The sequence below is a fragment of the Chroicocephalus ridibundus genome, chromosome 9 (assembly GCF_963924245.1).
Source record: "Chroicocephalus ridibundus chromosome 9, bChrRid1.1, whole genome shotgun sequence".
NCBI classification, from domain to species: Eukaryota; Metazoa; Chordata; class Aves; order Charadriiformes; family Laridae; genus Chroicocephalus; species Chroicocephalus ridibundus.
In genome coordinates, this window is record NC_086292.1 from 22490862 (window position 1) to 22508277 (window position 17416).

The window sequence follows — 17416 nt, forward strand, 5'->3', positions numbered from 1 at the left end:
AAGATGGAAAAGTAAGGCAGAGAGAAAATGGGCCACAGAAAAAGTCTAGTTGCTCTATGCCTTAATCTCTAATCTGCTCTAATCTTTGCACCTCTTTTTGTGGAGTTTGAAAGTACACACGCATCAGAAGGAAATCCTGAATTCCGACAAAATGGTAGCGCTGATTTCCTAGCCCTATACCAAAAGAAAACCTTTCCTGTTTGGGGTTTTCCTCTGTGGGGAATTCACAGTGGATGCTCTTTGGCTGGCTATTCAAAACATCTTTGGGATTTCCTCTTTGGAAAGTTCCCATCTTCCCATTTTGCAATCTTGCAGGTCCAGTTCACTACTGCAACTTCACTCCTGCCTTTTAAATTACCTCTGAGACTGAATCTGTTGGTTTTTCTGGTTAGTGCTCTCATTTCAGAGGTAACCTTATCTGATGAGAAAGGGCCCTGGTTTCTGAATTGTGCCATGAGGGAGACCTGGGCAAAGAAGAAAAATAAAACTTTGTTCTGCGATGACTGCTCCCTTCCTGCTTTCCCACACTCCTTTTTGTGCGGAGTAAACGAGCTCTTGGTCTAATTCCTGCTGCCCGACTTGCTCCACACCAATTTCAGGACAAACAAGAGATTGCTCTTTCACCTGCCTTTGATTTCCTGAAGATGCGGCCAGTGGAAGCGGGCTTTGAGAATTTTTTTTTTCCTCTCTAAATGGAGAAGGGTGGGGCCTCCTGGCTACACGTGAAATTCTTCAAAGCAGAAAATATTATATCAGATGCAGCAGCAGAACAAATCCCATGTGATTAGAAAGCTGATCAACGGGATGCCTGCTTAATTGGGGGATGCTTGCCAGAGACGAGGTTTGGAACAGTGTGCTATATAGCTCCAAACAATAGCTGAATGCTTAGACATTTTGAAATGCTTTTTCACTAGAAAATCTACCATGTTAAAAAAAAAAAAAAAAAAAACCCTGACCAAAAAACCCCAACCAAAACAGCACTTGACATAGCAGCTTCTCACCATGCTTCCTGAAATGACCTTGAATGTGTCTGTCTGTGAGCTTGCATCTGAACATTCACCACCAGATCTTCTTGCACCACTGCTGACATCCAGCAAGAGCTAATCTTCCTGTTGAACCCAGAGCCAGGACCCTGATGATGGCTGTTTAATGAAGGCGCTGTTCGGAGAAGAACCGTGTCCCAGGTGGGCTGCCTGCTGCACGCTGCTCACGGAACCTGCGAGGTGTGAATTAATGGCTGCTAGTGTGAGCTTATGAAGTCTCTGGTTGCTCTCTGAGGTTGCGGCTAACCATCCGTGCAAAGCTGAGAATCACATAAACGTTTGGTGCCCGTGGTGCAGTTTCAAACAGACTGCTTCCTATAGTACTTTAAAACAAGTCAGACAAGGACATGGAGCAGCGTATTTACTCAGCATTGGTGTATTCGTCTCAGAGGGACCTTGGAGAGACGATGTAGGTACCAAGTAGGAAGACTCTAGTAACTAAAGTTTTGGGTTTTGAAAGTCCAAATCCACCTTGACTGCTGGCTTTGGTTGAGCTGTGCTGGAAGCTCTCTGGGCTGTTTTCGTGCCTCTGTCTCTGTTAAGACTGCGTAAAAGTCAGATTGAAGGTGGATAGAGCGGGGCTCCAGCATCGATATGGAGAGCCATTTTGACCAATGCCATGTCTGGTTTCTCAGATACCGTCTCTGAGCCACGTGCGTGCCAAAGCAAGGCCACCCAAAAAGCGCTGCACCCTGGGCCTGATCCCCGCCTTCACTTTGTCCCTTTGCAGCAGTGCGAGACAGACTTTTGGAGCTGGCTGTGGATGTACCTCAGCACCGGCTCTGAATTGACCTGGTGGACCATGGCAGTGGCTTGCGAGGCGCTGCCATCAGCTGTGCCTGAACCAGCAGTTGGGTAGAGCACAGCCATGCTGACACACCTGCTTCTGCTGCTGCCCTGCCAAGTCGTTTCCCCTTGCTTTGTTTTCAAGCCTTCATCTCTTCTTCCTGTCAAGGTCTGTGTAGCCAGGACTGTCTCTCCAGGTGTCTTGACAGCTCTGAGTCCCACGTGCTCCTGAAGACAACCCAGGCTTTAACCCAGCCCTGCACCACCCGCTGGGGCAGCAGGACCCTGCTGCTGCCCCTTGGTGCTGACTGAGAGGTTAAAGCACAGGGTGACCAACGCACTTGGCCAGTGAGGCTTGGAAGGAGTGCTGGAGCATGTTTTGATAGGTATTTTGGGCATGCATTTGTTCCATTCAGTAAAAACGTTAGAGGGGTGGCTTTACAGCCAACCCCATGCAGTTGCACTGGAGGGGAACACAGGTTTTTGCTTTTCCTGAACAGCATCAATTATGTTTTCAATGTCAGGGTCTTCAGCCTTGGCAGTGTGAGATCTTTATCTCCTGTGTTTCTATCACCAGATTATAATAAAAGCTGTCACTGGTTTTTTGTGTGCTTTCCATGTGTAGCTGCTTAGCAGAAACCCTGTCTCCCCTCCTTCAGGTCGTCAACACCTCTGTATTTATACTGGGTCTCTCATTTTCAGGCTTTCCCTTTTTAGGTTCTGAGGTAACTCAGAATCAACACTTCCCAGCTGAGACAGTGCTTGTGTTCGACAAAACACCAGCCGCTCCTCTGCCTTCCTCTTCACACCCACCCTGTGTTTCTTCTCTAGCTTTAGCACAATTTCTGCTAAGCAAATTGAATGCAACTTCTAGTTTGTTAACAAAATCAGCTGTTCTAGGTTCTGCCATCACTGGTGGTGACAAACACCCCTCCCTGGGATGGTCCCTTCTCTCTGCTTACGCCTTTGGCTGCTGTGCTCAGAGTCTGCGGGGAGCTCAGAGCTGCCGGAGTCATTTCAGCTTTTTTTTTTTTTTTTTATTCTCACAAGCATTTTAATACTCAGTAAACCAGTCTTGTGAGCTGTTACCAGTCTGGACCCCTCTGCCACTGCTCTGTAGCCTGTTTGCCTCTGCTCAGGAGTTACTGGTAGTGTCTGCATGTGCTGTGGTTAATAAAAGGTAGTTTGCAGGGAAACCTGCCCTTGTATTTCCTGAATTTGCAAGAGCTTCAAGGGGTAAGTGGTGATACTTTCAATCCCTCTATTTTTCCCTAGAGCACAACAGCAACTAAATTGAGAGGTTTTTTTAGTGTATAGTGATAATATTTATCTGTCAGGTCTCCTGGCTGGGTGCAATCACAAGAGGTGGATGGGACACATTTGAGGAGAGCAGTGCCATTTGGAGTAGAAATTACAGTGATATTCTGGTTGCAAGGAAGAAACTCACTCGAATTCCCTCAGGACAGGCCTGGCACAAGGGACCTGCACAGACATAAAAGGAGGAGAGATTTGGCTGGCAGCATCTTTATTACTGGTACTGATGCATGAGCCAGACTGGATTTCCCAATCCAAGACAGGCAGTCGGGGCTGGCAATGAGCACAGCCCATCTTTTCCCCTCGTCAGCCACAATAAATACAGAGCTCCCTGATGCCAGCTTACAAAGGAGCAGTTTTCAGTGTGCGTAGCAAACTTCAGACTTAAAAGCATTGGGTTTTTAAGTGTAATGTGTTGAGCAAGGTCTGTGAGGTCTCTAGCTGTGCCTCGACTGAAGACGCCTGCATGGCTGCTGTGTCGGTTCCCCTGCCCACGGACAGGCTGTGGGGCAGAGCTGTCCCATTCAGTTGGCAGCCCTGGGCACACAGTTCAGGCAGGCAGAATCTTGGGAACGTGGCAGCAGGTGCCAGGGTATGGAAATGGGTGAATAAGTAGCAGCAGTGACAAAGAAAAACCCATCCTGCTCCTTTGTGCACCTCTCCGCAGGTCCCAGGATCAGGAGTAGGTCATACTCCTCGGTTGCTCTTCATGGACATCTTTGCTCACCTCAGCTTGGTTTAAGATGCCTTGGCCCATGCCAGTTGTTCCCAGTGAGCAGAGGGGCTGCTCTTGAGGGAACAGCCTTGGAGATGGGGACTGTGTTCTGGGTAGCAGGACCGGCCTCCAGTTTGTAGTGGCTTTGGTAGAGGGGCTCATATATCATCTCTTCGCAAATGTTTCACACCCTTTCCCAGCAGTTTCTGTTGAATTCACTCAGTGTGAGGCATTGCAAGCCCCCAGCCTTCCTCCCTGGCTGCATAAATGCCCTGGCATTCTCCACTTGAATAGAGGGAGGAACATCTCCCCCCTGTCTCAGAAACCAGCTTGGTCCTTGGGCTGGCTCCTGGTTGTGTGGGAGCCCAGGCAGGGACAGCCTGCCTTAAAGGATCTCCTGAAGTTTTGGAGGAATATCTGTGCCACACGTCCTCTGTCAGGATGCCCGAGATTCCTGCTGTACTGGGTGCTGGAAACACATAGGGGTAGATTTGCCTGCACGTTTGTGCAAGCCACATGTACTGCAAGGTTTGGGCTACTATGGGTACACAAAAATACGTACTGACAGCATCTGTTGGGCCCCAGCGTAATCCCGTGCAAACTGGCTAGGCTGGAGAAACCCCTTAAAACAGCATTTACAGTGCAAATGGTGACAGAAGTTCAGCAGACAGACGACACTGTAATTACCGGTGCTTGCACAAAAGAAAACAGTCCAATGGACGCTGCCTTCTCACTACAGCGTTGAGGGAGTCACAGCGTTTGAAGATCCGTAAAGAGCTTTTCCAGCAGCAAAAGCTCAAAGATGTCTGGGAGCCAAGGAGAACTGAAAGAGAGAAGAAAATGATTTAATAAAGGGCTGTGGACTGGAGGATCTCTGGGTTTAGTGGTTAAAGTCTCCCATCAGCTGCAGCAGGGCTTGGCTCAGGCTCAAAAGAAGGAAAATTGTAAATCCATCCCAGAGAGAGGATTATTTGGTTCTGCTACACTTAAAGCACCCAGCACCGCTGATTCAGGAGGCTGTGTCTCCTCATCGTGGGGGAGAAAGTGGGACGTATGCTGGAAGTGACCTGTCATCCCTTTTCCCATCATCTCAGGAGCTGCTCGCTGTCACTCTGACCTTAGGAAGGGGGCGTCGTTAAGCAAAGACAGGTTAGGACAGCTTGGCTGCTGGTACTGTGGGCTGGATTCTTCCAGACCGCAGCAAGCAAAGTGTTGCCTAGCGTATGAAAGTACTGGTACGAAGATGCTGTCGAGAAACACACTGTCCATGTATGCTTTCTTTTAGAAACCCACAAGGCTAGAAGTACAAAAATAAAAGCACGGGGTTGGGGGGGTGGTGATGTGTGTGGCCAAAAAACCCACCCCAGGCCATTTTGTAAGCACACTTGCTTTTGTTGCCGTGTGGAGGCTCTAGCTACCAAGGATGGCATCACGTATGCCTGCAAATGTGAACAGCTTTAACTGTAACCCGGAGCTGACAGCAGAGCAGAGCAGAGATGGGAAGATACCAAGGGTTGTGAGTGGCAGGCTGCTTGCCCCAGGGCCAGTTGAGCCCCTGCTGAGGAGCAGGAGTGCTGCCTTGCAGGCTCTGGTCTGCAGGGGGGATTTTCCATCAGCTGGAATTGGTTTCATTCCCAAACACACCTCAGGTCTGGTGCTTTATGGTCTTACAAACTCCCCAGCTATAGGGGCTGTGCTCAGACTTCAAACTGAGCAGCTGCTTAGGAGTTTGGTGTGGTGTTGCCTGCCTAGCGGAAGGGCAGCTCCTTCCCCAGTTCAGGCTGGGGGACTGCTCTGGCCGCCAGCACTGAAGCCCTGCTGTGCTTGCAGGGCCTGCCCAATGCCATTTAGGGATCAGAAGCAGTCGAGATCTTTATGGCTCGTTGGTCTGTCTCCTTATGGGGACATCGCTCCTCACAGCACAGCTGGGCTCCTGTGCCTTGTGCTAGCCCACCTGAGACACCTCATCTGGTACGCTCTGTCCTTGACTCTTCCAAGCCCACGACCCACCTGCTCTTGACAAGGCCATGAGGTCTGGCAGATTGTGACACTAGTTAGTTTGGTGTCCTGTTGCTGCCATTCACGTGGAGCATAGGCTCTGGATGCTCCTGCAAAATGTTTTTTGTCTGGAGGCTGTTGACAGTCTGAAACAAATTCCGATGTGCGGAATGGTAGACCTCCAAGTGTACCATAGCAGAGATGCTTTGTCTGACTCTAAGTGATCCTATTTGTCTACCCGAGGCCAGACTAGCCATGGTAACGCTGAGCTCGGTGCAGGCTGATGGTGAATTCAACCACGTAGCTAATTGGGTTACCTGCTTCCAGGTCCTGGAGCTGCAGTTTGTCTCAGGGTCTCCGTACAGCATTGCGGTGTAGACATACAGAAGCTAAGACACGTATTTGGGAATGAGAAGTCTGTTTAATTTGGGCCTGCCCTAATTGCTGGCATGAAATCCTTAATTGTGTCATTAAACTATAAGGATCATCAGTATGCTTTGATCTGACAAATAAAGATGCCTTGTGTTCAGGATGAGTCACAAATCCGTGAGTCAGGAGAAACAAATGGATCGCAAGTAAATGGCGATAAGTGAACAGATTGGAGAGCACAGCATTTTGATGTTGCTAATCAAATTGTGTAAAAGGATTGAAGGCTTTGATGGGTGATCCCAGACAGAGCTTTTTGACTAATATTTTGGTTTTTCTCTTTCTATATGCAGACAACGTTTCCTGTGACTCCATCACTTGCAACAAGCCCCACGATGGCTTTTAGTCCCTACCTGAGTCATGTTTCTCCTGGGATGGGCTTGGTTCCTGCAGAGCTTTTACCAAATACTCCTGTCCTGGTTTCCGGAAATCCTACTGTTACAGTACCAGGAGGCTCTGCTGGGCAGAAACTGATGCGTACGGATAAACTGGAGGTATTTGAACGTCTGATACGATACTGCTGACAGAAAAGAACAGGGCTGTTGCTGTCTGCTAGAATGACCCGATGCAGCATAGTGCAGAGTTTAACTTGCAGCTTTCCCCACGCAGTCTGCCGCTCTCTGCTTGAGCAGATTCTCATGTGGGGGTCTGATTCCAAATCCTTGGAAGTCACTGGAAATTTGGGAGCAGTCTTCTGATTTCAGGGCGCATTCGAGTAAGGCTGGGGTGGTTGTTTTCTGTGTGATCTACCACACTAAAAAATGCAGGTAGATGGTCTGCCCTTTCACTGAGTTGAGTGGGAGATGTTTTGGAAGTAACAGACACTTTGCTCATCTTGAGATCGGCTTACGGAGCTTTTACAGCACGCTTCAAGCATTACGCTGCTGGAAATGCTGGCTACGGGGCTTTGGAAAGACATCTTCTTCCCTGCCCAGCTAGCTGGACGTGCTGGGCCTTGGTGTTGCAGGAGCTGTAAATGTCTTTCAAACCCTAAGCAGAGGATTTGCAGCAGATAAGGGCCGAGGACCTGAATTCAGAGGCCCCTGCAGGTATAAATTATAACCCAGAAAGGTAGCGGAGAAGGGTGTAATTTCAAAACACGTTGTTTTGTGTTACATACTTTATATTGCTTTGCTGATTCCTTCCGTTCTCAGATGATGTCTCACCTTTCCCTGCGCTGAGTCTGAGAGCGCACTGGTGCATGATCTATACCATCAGCTATAGACCTCAGCAATTTCTCTTAGTTCCTCAGACAAGGAAACCTTGCAGATCTGTATTGTGAAACCTTTTTCTCTGACTTTGCTGCTTCAGTGCTCATGACTTACGAGGATCTGCAGTATCTTCATAAAGCTAGCAATTTTGGTAACACCTTACAAACGCATTGCAGTGTAATCAAATGCCCTGTCACGTAACCCCAGGGGCAGAGATTTACTGTGGAGGGCGGTAAGACTATTTATGTGAAAGAGGTTCTTATATTTAAGGAAAAATTTGGAAAGATTTAATTTGTTGCAAATAACAGCACCATGCAACATTTAGAATTAAATACCCTACCTGGGATTATGCTCCATAACAAATACATGATCTATCTGAGACACAAATGGCAGAGTTATTAACGTTTAAGCTTTAGAGGCAGAGGAGGAATCCTGAGCTCCGTAAGTTTGGGCAAAATGATACGGACTTCCCGGGGGTCACTTTCCATTCTGCACAAATTCTGTACTTCGCTTGCATTTGGTGATCAGCCTTGGTAGTGTTGTGGGTTTTTTCGTACCCTGCACCAGCTGTGAGGAGCACCAGTTGCCCCAGTGACTGTTGGTATATGTGCTACCCAAGATGAGCATGGATTTAGCATACGCACGTAGTTTAATGTGGCCGACTGAACCGATAACTGTGTGTTGAAAATGCTGAACAAAGAGTAACTTGATGTGACTTTCAACAATGTGACTTTCTTTTAAGGTTTGTCGAGAGTTTCAGCGTGGAAATTGCACACGTGGTGAGAATGATTGCCGCTATGCTCACCCTATAGATATTGCAATGATAGACACAAATGAAAATACTGTTACAGTTTGCATGGATTACATCAAAGGTCGGTGCTCTAGGGAGAAATGCAAGTACTTTCATCCCCCTGCACACCTGCAAGCCAAAATCAAGGCAGCTCAACATCAGGTGAACCAGACAGCTGCAGCTGCAATGGTAAGCAGAACTCTTCTCAAGCTGTATTTCCATCGCTAAGTGATCTCATTTGTGTCATACGTGTCACTTGTGGAAAGTTGAGTGCTTTGTAAATGGCTGACTGGAGAGCTGAGAGCACGTGCAGTACGAATCGCATCTCTTCATCCTTTCTGTGTGCTCACCATAGCATGAAGCCCTGAGTGGCGCAGTACTTCTCACCAGCTAGGGACGTGGTGCAAACCCTGCGATTTTCTGGCATGACGTCATGACGTGACATGAATGTACGTACAGCAGCACCTGGAACCAACACCTTCCCTGGCTAAGTCGTAGGTGTCAGTTTAGCTTCCTCAGTACACAACAAAAGCAAAAACTGCCCATCCCATAATACATCCTTTCTAGGGGGATCCTGGCCTGTTGAAGTCAGTAGCAAAATTTCCACTGACTTAAAAGCAGACAAAATATCAGTTGTTGGAACTTAGTGAACTTGTGCCTGATGCCTTTGCTGAGGCTTAGCGAAATGACCGGGCTCAAACCCAAGGGTGACTTCCTGACTTGGTTGTTACTTTGGACCTGGTAGAGATGGTCCCACCTGCATTTCAGCTTGAATTGCGCCTTCTAATATCTACAGCTCTAAAAACAAGTCAAGGAAGACTTACTAGATCAGATTCATAGCTGGAGTAGATGTTTGCCATTCTGTTGGATTTGGTTTAATGGAACGTGTTTATTCCAGAGGTGAGAGAGCTGGGATGTTCAGCCTGGGGAGGGAAGAAGAGCCCTGGGGGGATCTTACCCATATGTGTAAACTCCTGATGGGGAAAGTAAAGGCGACGGAGGCAGGCTCATCTCTGTGGTGCCCAGTTGAAAGGTCAAGAGGCAATGGGCACAAATTGGAATTCAGAAAATTCCATTTCAACATAAGAAAAAAATTCTTACCATGAGAGTGATCAAACACCGCAACAGGTTGCTCCGTCCTCGGAGATACTCAGAACCTGCCTGGGCGCAGTCCTGAGCGAGCTGCTCTAGTTGACCCTGCTTTGAGCAGGGTGGTGTGTTGGCCCAGATGGTCTTCAGAGGTCCCTTCCGACCTCATCTGTTCTGTGATAATTATTTTTTTTAATAACTAATATTAAAAAGGTTCTTGCCTCCTTTCTGATTTAAAAGTAAGGCTACTAAAATTTTTCTAAATATCTTTTTTTTTTTTCTTAAAGACGGTTAAAGAGGTTGCTTTTCATTCATGGTGAAACATGATGCAAAACCAGGAAGATTCTAGAAATTAAACAGCTTGCCCTCCTTGTAGCATCAATATTATCTGGAATGTAATTTGAAGAACCAGTTTATACTGCAATATTTATTTGTCCTGCAGAGTTTATTTATTAGATTTCTTGCTATTTTTGTTATTGTTGAAACAAGAGCCCAGGTCTGTTGAAAAATAACCTTCTGAAGTGAAACTCGCGTTTTTACAATTGAATCTTTACTTTTTCACTAATTATCTAGGACACTGCTACTAAACCAAAGCCAGTGCATGTTTTATTCATGCCACTGGCTTCTCTTAAAAATGTAATTAACCTTATTTGTATGCTGTTAACTAGAACCTTTAAAATATTTATTGATGTCTTGTTGCATCACCCCTGCTACCAAAACAGCTTACATTATTCATTGACTTTTCAAGGTTTGATGCATGTACTGTACCTGTTGAGGAATAAGACTTTAATAAAGGGAAGAATGGTGCCCAGTTTTCTTGGATCAAAAAAAACATGCCAGACACATGGGTGTACCTTCTAAAATAGATTTTGAATTACTTCAGACCTAAATTCAGAAGATCTCTCTGAGGGACCTCGTCTTGTGCTTACTTGACATGCACAAGTAGTAGCTTGACACACTTGGTTGAAGTCTGTGCAGCAAAGTCAGGTCCAACTGGGTCAGGCTCATAGTCTCCAGTTGAAGATGGCCTGAAGCACGGGCTTGAACCTCCCTTCTCTACCGGTGGTCCTTCCCTTGCCAGAAGCGCTCCCGCTGACCTCTGCATGGCATGGAGCTGCAGAATGAGGGCTGAAGCCCAGCGCAAATCCCCCTGCGGGTGCTGATCCCCTGGGCGCTCCTCACCTGCTGTGCCAGCTGCAGTGAGGATGCTCTGCAGCACACGTCCCATGATGATATTTCTTTACTTTTCAAATTTACTGAGGCAGAATAGCTGACTAGCTGCTAGGCCAGGTAATTACTCAGCCACCCCACGTTGTGCATGCCTCGTCTTTTTAATATATTGTATAATGCATTCTTTTTTTTTTTTTTTTTTTCTTCCTTTCTCTTCGCCTCCCCAAAATGTTGCTCTCTCTTGACACACCTCTGCTTGCTGTTTTTGTTACTGTGCTTGACCCCCCTCCCTGGCCCATTGCCATCATGTGCTCGCTGCCTGCTAATTAAGACTCAGCCAGCTGTCAGATCACTGAAGCGACCGCTGGAGGCAACCTTTGACCTGGTACTTTGACCTTTCACCTTCTCGCTTTGCACGTAACCATCGTAGTCTGCATGAAAGCTTTCCGTCCGCGCTTGGTCTGTGGTGTTAGTGCCTGAGGAGACTGCCCATCCCAGCCAGAAATGTTGCAGCGTCCGCTCAGATATGCCAATTCTGTGCCCTGGACCCATCTGTTTACAGGCTGCTCTTCGCCTCCTGAAACCTGGCTGCGTTTCGGAGGCAGCGAACAACCTTGGGGGGAAGGCAGCACTGGGTTTTGAGGTGCTTTTTCAAACAGCAGCAGCTTTGGAGTTGTGAGACATGATGGTGCAGTGAGAATTGAACTCATTAGGTCTGCGGTGTGTTGGGTATGCCAGAAGACTGGGTGGTGCGGGACAGATCCAGCAACTTTTTGTGGTATGCCCAGCAGCACAGCCTTGCCCGGCAGGGTCCGGCTGGTACTGCCCTGCAAAACGGTGTTCTGTGCAATGGGAACGGCACAAATTCAGGATCTCTCCAGTCCTGGCAGTTCCTGGCATTAGGAGAAGCGGAGGGAAAGAGCCAAGCAGCACCCACATAGATCTGTGCTGGGTCATGTTCGGTAAGCTTGGGAGACTTCTGCCGCTGCAGCTGGCTCTGGTTCCCCCCCCCGATACAGCAAAGGGACCTCGCTATGGGTGCCTTTTGCTTCAGGCACAGGATCCGCTTCCAAGGCTTCTGTCTGCAAACTGTCTTTTTATAAGCTGTTTTTTATTATTCTCTGAGTCTCAAATACGTTCCACCTGTCTTCGTTACACTCATAGTGAGGTAAAAGTCATCCTTCCAGTCTGCTGTCCATCCTGGCTCCGTAGAAGACAGCTCTTTCCTGTTCACCACAAATAACGAGGGATCCAGTGCATCCTACAAAAAATGACTCTTGTTGCCCAGCTGTAGGGGAGGAGAGGGAAGAGTGGACGCAGGGGAGTCCTGAAGCCTTCAATCCAGTGTTGTTCCCCATTCCCAGAGCCGGGAAGCAGAGCTGATCTGCTCCCCTTCCCCTCTGAAAACTTGGTTTTGGGTTTTTTAAGTAGTCAAGAGGCTTCCTTATCTGGGTTTTAGACAACAGCAGTAGGAAACACGGCTAGGGACCAGCTTTCACCAGCAGTCATGGAATTATGGTGTAAATGACGTGACAGCCTCTCACTCCCCAGTGCTGGCGGCTGGCACAGCCGCATCCTCAAAGCCAGCACGGGCAGTGACCTGCACGGTGCTTTGCTGCCCCCTCCAAGAGCTACCTCTCTATGGAGACACAGTCTGGCGGAGGATGGGAAAGCCCTTTAACTCCCCTACCCTCCTGACCTCTCCTGCTTAACAAACCCCATTGGATAAGTTACTTCTAATAGCCTTCCTGCTCTGAACCATCTGAGGATTTGCAACCGCCTTGTTGGAATGTGTCGCCTCCTCTGAACCCTTTGGGAAGGCTGCACCGGAGGAGGATTCACGGTGGCCATAAGAACGTGTATGATCCTCGCCAGGGAATGGGCGCTGCCGCTGCCCTCTCTCCGGTCGTGTTGTGTTCGTAGTGCCTTGGACTGAAGATGTGGACTCGGCCCCACTTTGCAAAGTGCAAAGGGGTGAAAGCGTGATCTGCTCCCAGGAGACAGCCATCTGAGGGGAACTTTGAGGTGCAATTAAATTGTCGGAAAGGTTTAATCCAGCCCTTGTCTTGCAAAAAATAACAAGGGAGGATTTTTCACCAGCACGTGGGAAATTTTGACTTTGGCATGCAGAGCATTTTTGTCTGTCAGTCATGCTGAAAGATTGCCTTCCACGCCATGCAGAGAAGTGGCACAAACCTCTTTGTTCAGATGCTTGTGTTCCAGCAGGAATGTGGCTTTCCCAGTGCAAAAAGGGGAGAGTGCCTGGCATTTTTGTAGTGGGAATTGTTCCATTGGGATTGGTGCAGGCTATCACATGGATACTGGAGTGAATTAACCCTTTCAGCAGTGCAGACAGGCTGATCGTGTTGCATAGGTTGCATACCAACGTGCGCGCACAAACACACGGCAGACACAGAAAGTTAGAAAAGATTAGTCGGAGGTCACTGCTACATCTGTGATGGTCAGAGCTTGTCCAGAGGGAAATCCCAAGCAGCGAGATGAGGTAAACTCACCAAGTAAGGATTTAGTCTAGCTCCTGTCCTGCAGTGGAGAGGCACTTGCTGCAGAATTTGGTAAGGTCAAAATGTGGTGAGGAGTCTCCCATTGCCTTTTGTAGGTGCTACAAGACACTCTTGGGGGATTCCTTCAGAACCAGGACATGGTGCAAGACAGAACTGTCTCACCATAAGCTATTACAGTTCCTGCAGATCCCAAGACCGTTACAGACACTCTGGCCCATTTCAGACGAGACACGCTTGCTCCAGTGTCCCTGCCAGATCCCTGTGCAGGAGCTGTGTTGGCCCCAACTTAATCGCGTGCAATTTTAGACACCTGGGCATTTGTAGATAGCCTTTCAGTGAGTGTTCTCCTGACTTTAGGCCCGTACGTCAATGCAAGGGCTGAAGAAGTGGTGAAGCCAGATCCTTCTGTACCCCTAGGCCCTCTGGCACCTTGATATCTGAAATTAGACGGGTTGGCAACAGGAGGAGTGCGTCTTCAGGGCGTGCTCCTGTATGGATGCTCCCCCAACTGCTGGGATGGGAGAGGTGACCCAGAAGGCTGCGTCAAGCCAGAAGCAGACGGAGACAGGCTCCTGGCTCCTGTGCCCACAGAGCCCACCTGGCAGAGCTGGCCTTCAGGTTGCACAGCAGCTGCTGCAGTGTGCTCGTTTCACTAGAAGACTTTGGAAATGTTGCATTTATTTGGGTTTCTCCACCCAGCCGCTGTTGAGGGAGCAGTGGGGGTGCTTTCTCTCTCTTGCTCCCAAGGGGCTGTAGCAGGCTAGGGGCAAGGGTGATGTTGGCGAGATGATGGGGAAGACAGTTGTGCCTTGACGTCCCTATGGCCTGCGGGTGTTTGTATGCTCGCTCTGACTGCAACGCTGGGCTCAGGGATTGTCCTGTAAGGAGCCAGGACATCACAGCAAGGTCTCAAAGCCTTCAGCTGTTCTGCTTTTGGCACTGCCATTATGGGATAATGGGCATTTTGGAGTGGTGACAGCCTTTGGCCAAGAAGCAAAGAGTCAAAAGTCCATTATGTGCCTGGCAGAGTTGCTTTGCTATAATTAGTAATTTTTTTTCTGAGGGGGATTTTGGAAGCATCTGAAAAAGAATGTTTTGCAATCATGCACAGTAAGGAGCACGAATTTAAGCAGCAAGTTCTTCAGTCACTGTGTAAGTGGAGCTGCTCCAGTCTCTACAAGCTGCAAATCCGTCCCATGCCTGAAGGAACGTTCACGCAGCCATCATTAAATAGGCGAGATGTAGATACGGTCAGATTTAACATAGATATCAATGAAGGCTTCCCTAGAAATGGAAACTCTTAGGGGTTTACCTAAAATATCTTCTCTCAAAATACGGACCTTAAGCAAAAGGTTTTGGTTGTCTGTGTGTGAGAATGTTGTCCCGTGTTTGACTGCTGTCTTTTGGTTCTAGCCAGAAGAAGTCTGGAAAGATTACGTCCCAGTGCTAGCACTGGATGCCTGCTAGCATTAGCAGAGGATGTGTGCATGTCTGAGGGCAGTTTTGCAAATGCAATTTCTTCTTCCAATTTTCTTTTTTTTTTAATATTAAAACCACACAAAAGCCACCATGTGAAGAGGTAGGATGGAGTAATGTTTTGCCTGCAAGTGTCTTGCTTAACATTTCTCAGATGAGCAGTCTCCTATGGCAAATTAAATTTAAAGTGAAACCTGTTTCTAGATGGTGACAAACTGTTGCAAGCTTTCACTTATATTCTGTTGTGTGTTGATCTTCATAACGCTTTAAAATCTCTACTTATGTCCTCTCTTCCGAGTACTGTGTGTTTGTAGCCTTAGCCCTTCATTAGCTAAACCTCCTCTATTACCTACCCTTCACTGTCACCTACTAAAAAATTAAAAAAGGAGTGATAACCCTGTTTTTCAGCCATTGCTTTGCTACATGATATAGACTAACACAACTAGGCAGAAATGACCTGATTCTGCATGACTTCCACGTGCGTAAATCTCATTGACGTCAACGGGAGCGTTACGTGCAAAAAGGACTGCAGGGCATAATTAAAAAGGACCCTTTTCTATCACAATGTGGAGAAAAAAATGTGGTTTCTACTTGGGTACAATGAAAAGATGTAAATCATTAGAAACATTCCCGTCTCCTAAGAACCTGACATACTACTTTGCTGTTGAGACATGCTTGGGTGAATGATGAGTAACTCACCGAGAAAAAGTTCCTGAGTCGGGTTAATGCTTTTTACCAAGTCTGATCATGAAACAGGTTTGACAGGGTGGAATAAACCCAGTGGTGTGATAGAACAAAAAGAGAGGATTTGCCTGATAGCGAGGTCCACCTAAATCTCGGTTCAGACACCAGACTTGTGAATGGCTTTTTCCATTGTTAATGACGAGTGAGCAGTATTTAACTGTTGGAGGCCAGCTCCTAGAAATTGGGAGTGGATCCAAATCCGCTGGTGGTGCAGGCGGTGGAGAATCAGGCCTGTTCTTGACCACGTCGAGACGAGTGGAAATGCATTTGACTGTGAACGTAATGTTACGGGTATAATTGGCGACAGCTACGGCTTTAATGCCTGGACACGTGGGTCGGCTGCACGCAACTGTGCACGCTTCCGCACATGCACTCGTACGTAGAGGGAGGTGTTGGGACAGGCAGAGGCAAGCATCCCTTATTCTTCCATGGCATTTGTTCCTTATGCTAATTTTATTGGGTTTTAGTAGTCATCTGCTATATTTCTCTTAGCTGGTTTGGTTTTTTTAAAGACTTGTTGCCTGCAACTGCTCTTTGTAGTACCCTGTCCAGGTGATCACCTCTCACCTTCCTCCTCCTCGTGCCTTTTTTTCCCCTGTGTGCCCAAGTCAGTCCTGGTGAAAAGCTCCCTTAGCATCCCTCTGCCTCAACTCGACCCCTCCTCCTGGTGCACTTACTAACTGCTTACCTAGTGAAGTTGTGGTTTCACTTACTCCTCCTGCTGTGATTTAGCCGCCCTTCTCTTCCCTGTCTCACTAAGTTGTCACAGTTGCAGGTGATTCGCAGCCGAGACCCCCTGTTATTTATTGCATGCTTGATCTACATCTGGGCCCCTTTTTTCACTCCGCTTGTCTTTAATGACTCCCTTATCCACAGGCCCTGCCGCCTGGTGCACTTCAACCTTTACCAAAGAGGCCAGCACTTGAAAAAAACAATGGTGCCACCACAGTCTTTAACCCAAGCGTTTTCCACTACCAACAGGCTCTAGCCAACATGCAGTTGCAACAGCCTACGTTCATCCCTACAGGTAAGTGTCTCATTGCTTTCCCCAGCATTGTAGTTGTCTTTTTATGACCTAGGCGTTGAGCTAATGAGCAGATCTGTAAGAGCCCCTAGTAACAGAGTATTAGTATGTAGTTTTGGGGTAAAAATGGATGAAAAGTTAATGTTTAATGTTTGACTTCTTTTTTTTTTCCCCTTCACCTACTACAATTCAGAGCTTTTCACTTGTAAAGATCCCTTCTTAGCCTTTTTTTGTTTGGTTTGGGGATTATTATTTTTTTTTAAGCAGTCAAACTAAGAAAAATGTCTGCACGTTTCTTGAATTCATACTTGCTGTTTCTTCTCCTTACGGTTCAAGTAGTTAATCCCAAATTAATTCTTTGACTCTTGCGTAGCGCTCGCACAGACTCATGTTAAAATGTCTTGCGGGCCTCTATGTAGATCCGCCTGCTGACTTGAAGCTGCAGGTATCCTTCTGAGCTTCTGCCTCAGTGACCTACATGTTCCAGCAGCCATGGTGTTTACAGAGGGAACTGTTCCTCTTTAGTAAATACGAATTACATAATCCTCTTTAAAGGCATATATTTCCCTTTTGCTTGTCTTTTGACCAGTACGATAGCCTAAGCTTTTCAAAAGCAATTTAACTCCCAGCTTTTAAGGTCTCGGAGTAAAATTGAAAGATGCAATTCATACAAGGACTTGAAATACTGATGTGGCAGATGTGACTGATGACTAGCCAATTAACCGCTGAAATGAAAAACAAAACCTGCTTAGAGTAGTAAGTATTATAAGTGGCTGAATTAGGAATATTCCAGAATTGAGCGCTCGTTTTTCAGTATCATTATTGTCATTGCAGAGCATCGTAAGAAAATGAAGGCCCAGTATTTTTAATGTTTGGTGCTGTATTCACTTGCTGGATGATATTTACAAAAACATACCAAGTGTTTCTCTGGGCTGGCCCCTCCAGGTGAATGCCGTGGACCTGCACCTTGGCCTTGCCGTTCCTTGCAGTCAGGGGAAGAGCTTTAGAGACAGTCCTGTACTGAGACCAGACTGTCTCAGGTGTGAGTGTGGGTCCAGAGCTGGGACCTAGACCCTGTGCTCGTGTGACCTTGCTGTTATGGGCGCAC

The 17416-nt window shown here is 47.4% G+C and overlaps 1 protein-coding gene across 16 annotated transcripts in view; it reads left to right on the top strand.

The window, feature by feature from the left end:
* The window catches only part of MBNL3 (muscleblind like splicing regulator 3), a 97753-nt gene that overhangs the window by 65810 nt on the left and 14527 nt on the right, over nucleotides 1–17416 (top strand). For 12 of the 16 annotated variants that reach the window (XR_010072681.1, XR_010072682.1, XR_010072683.1 and 9 more), the window contains 3 exons: nucleotides 6576–6776; nucleotides 8236–8472; nucleotides 16161–16311. Coding sequence is in view for 10 of the 16 variants with exons in the window: in XM_063347447.1 (XP_063203517.1) it covers nucleotides 6576–6776; nucleotides 8236–8472; nucleotides 16161–16311 (589 nt within the window). In the remaining 6 variants the exon portion in view is untranslated. The remainder of the gene's footprint in view (nucleotides 1–6575; nucleotides 6777–8235; nucleotides 8473–16160; nucleotides 16312–17416) is intronic. The other 4 variants (XR_010072685.1, XR_010072686.1, XM_063347452.1 and 1 more) reach the window with 1 other exon arrangement.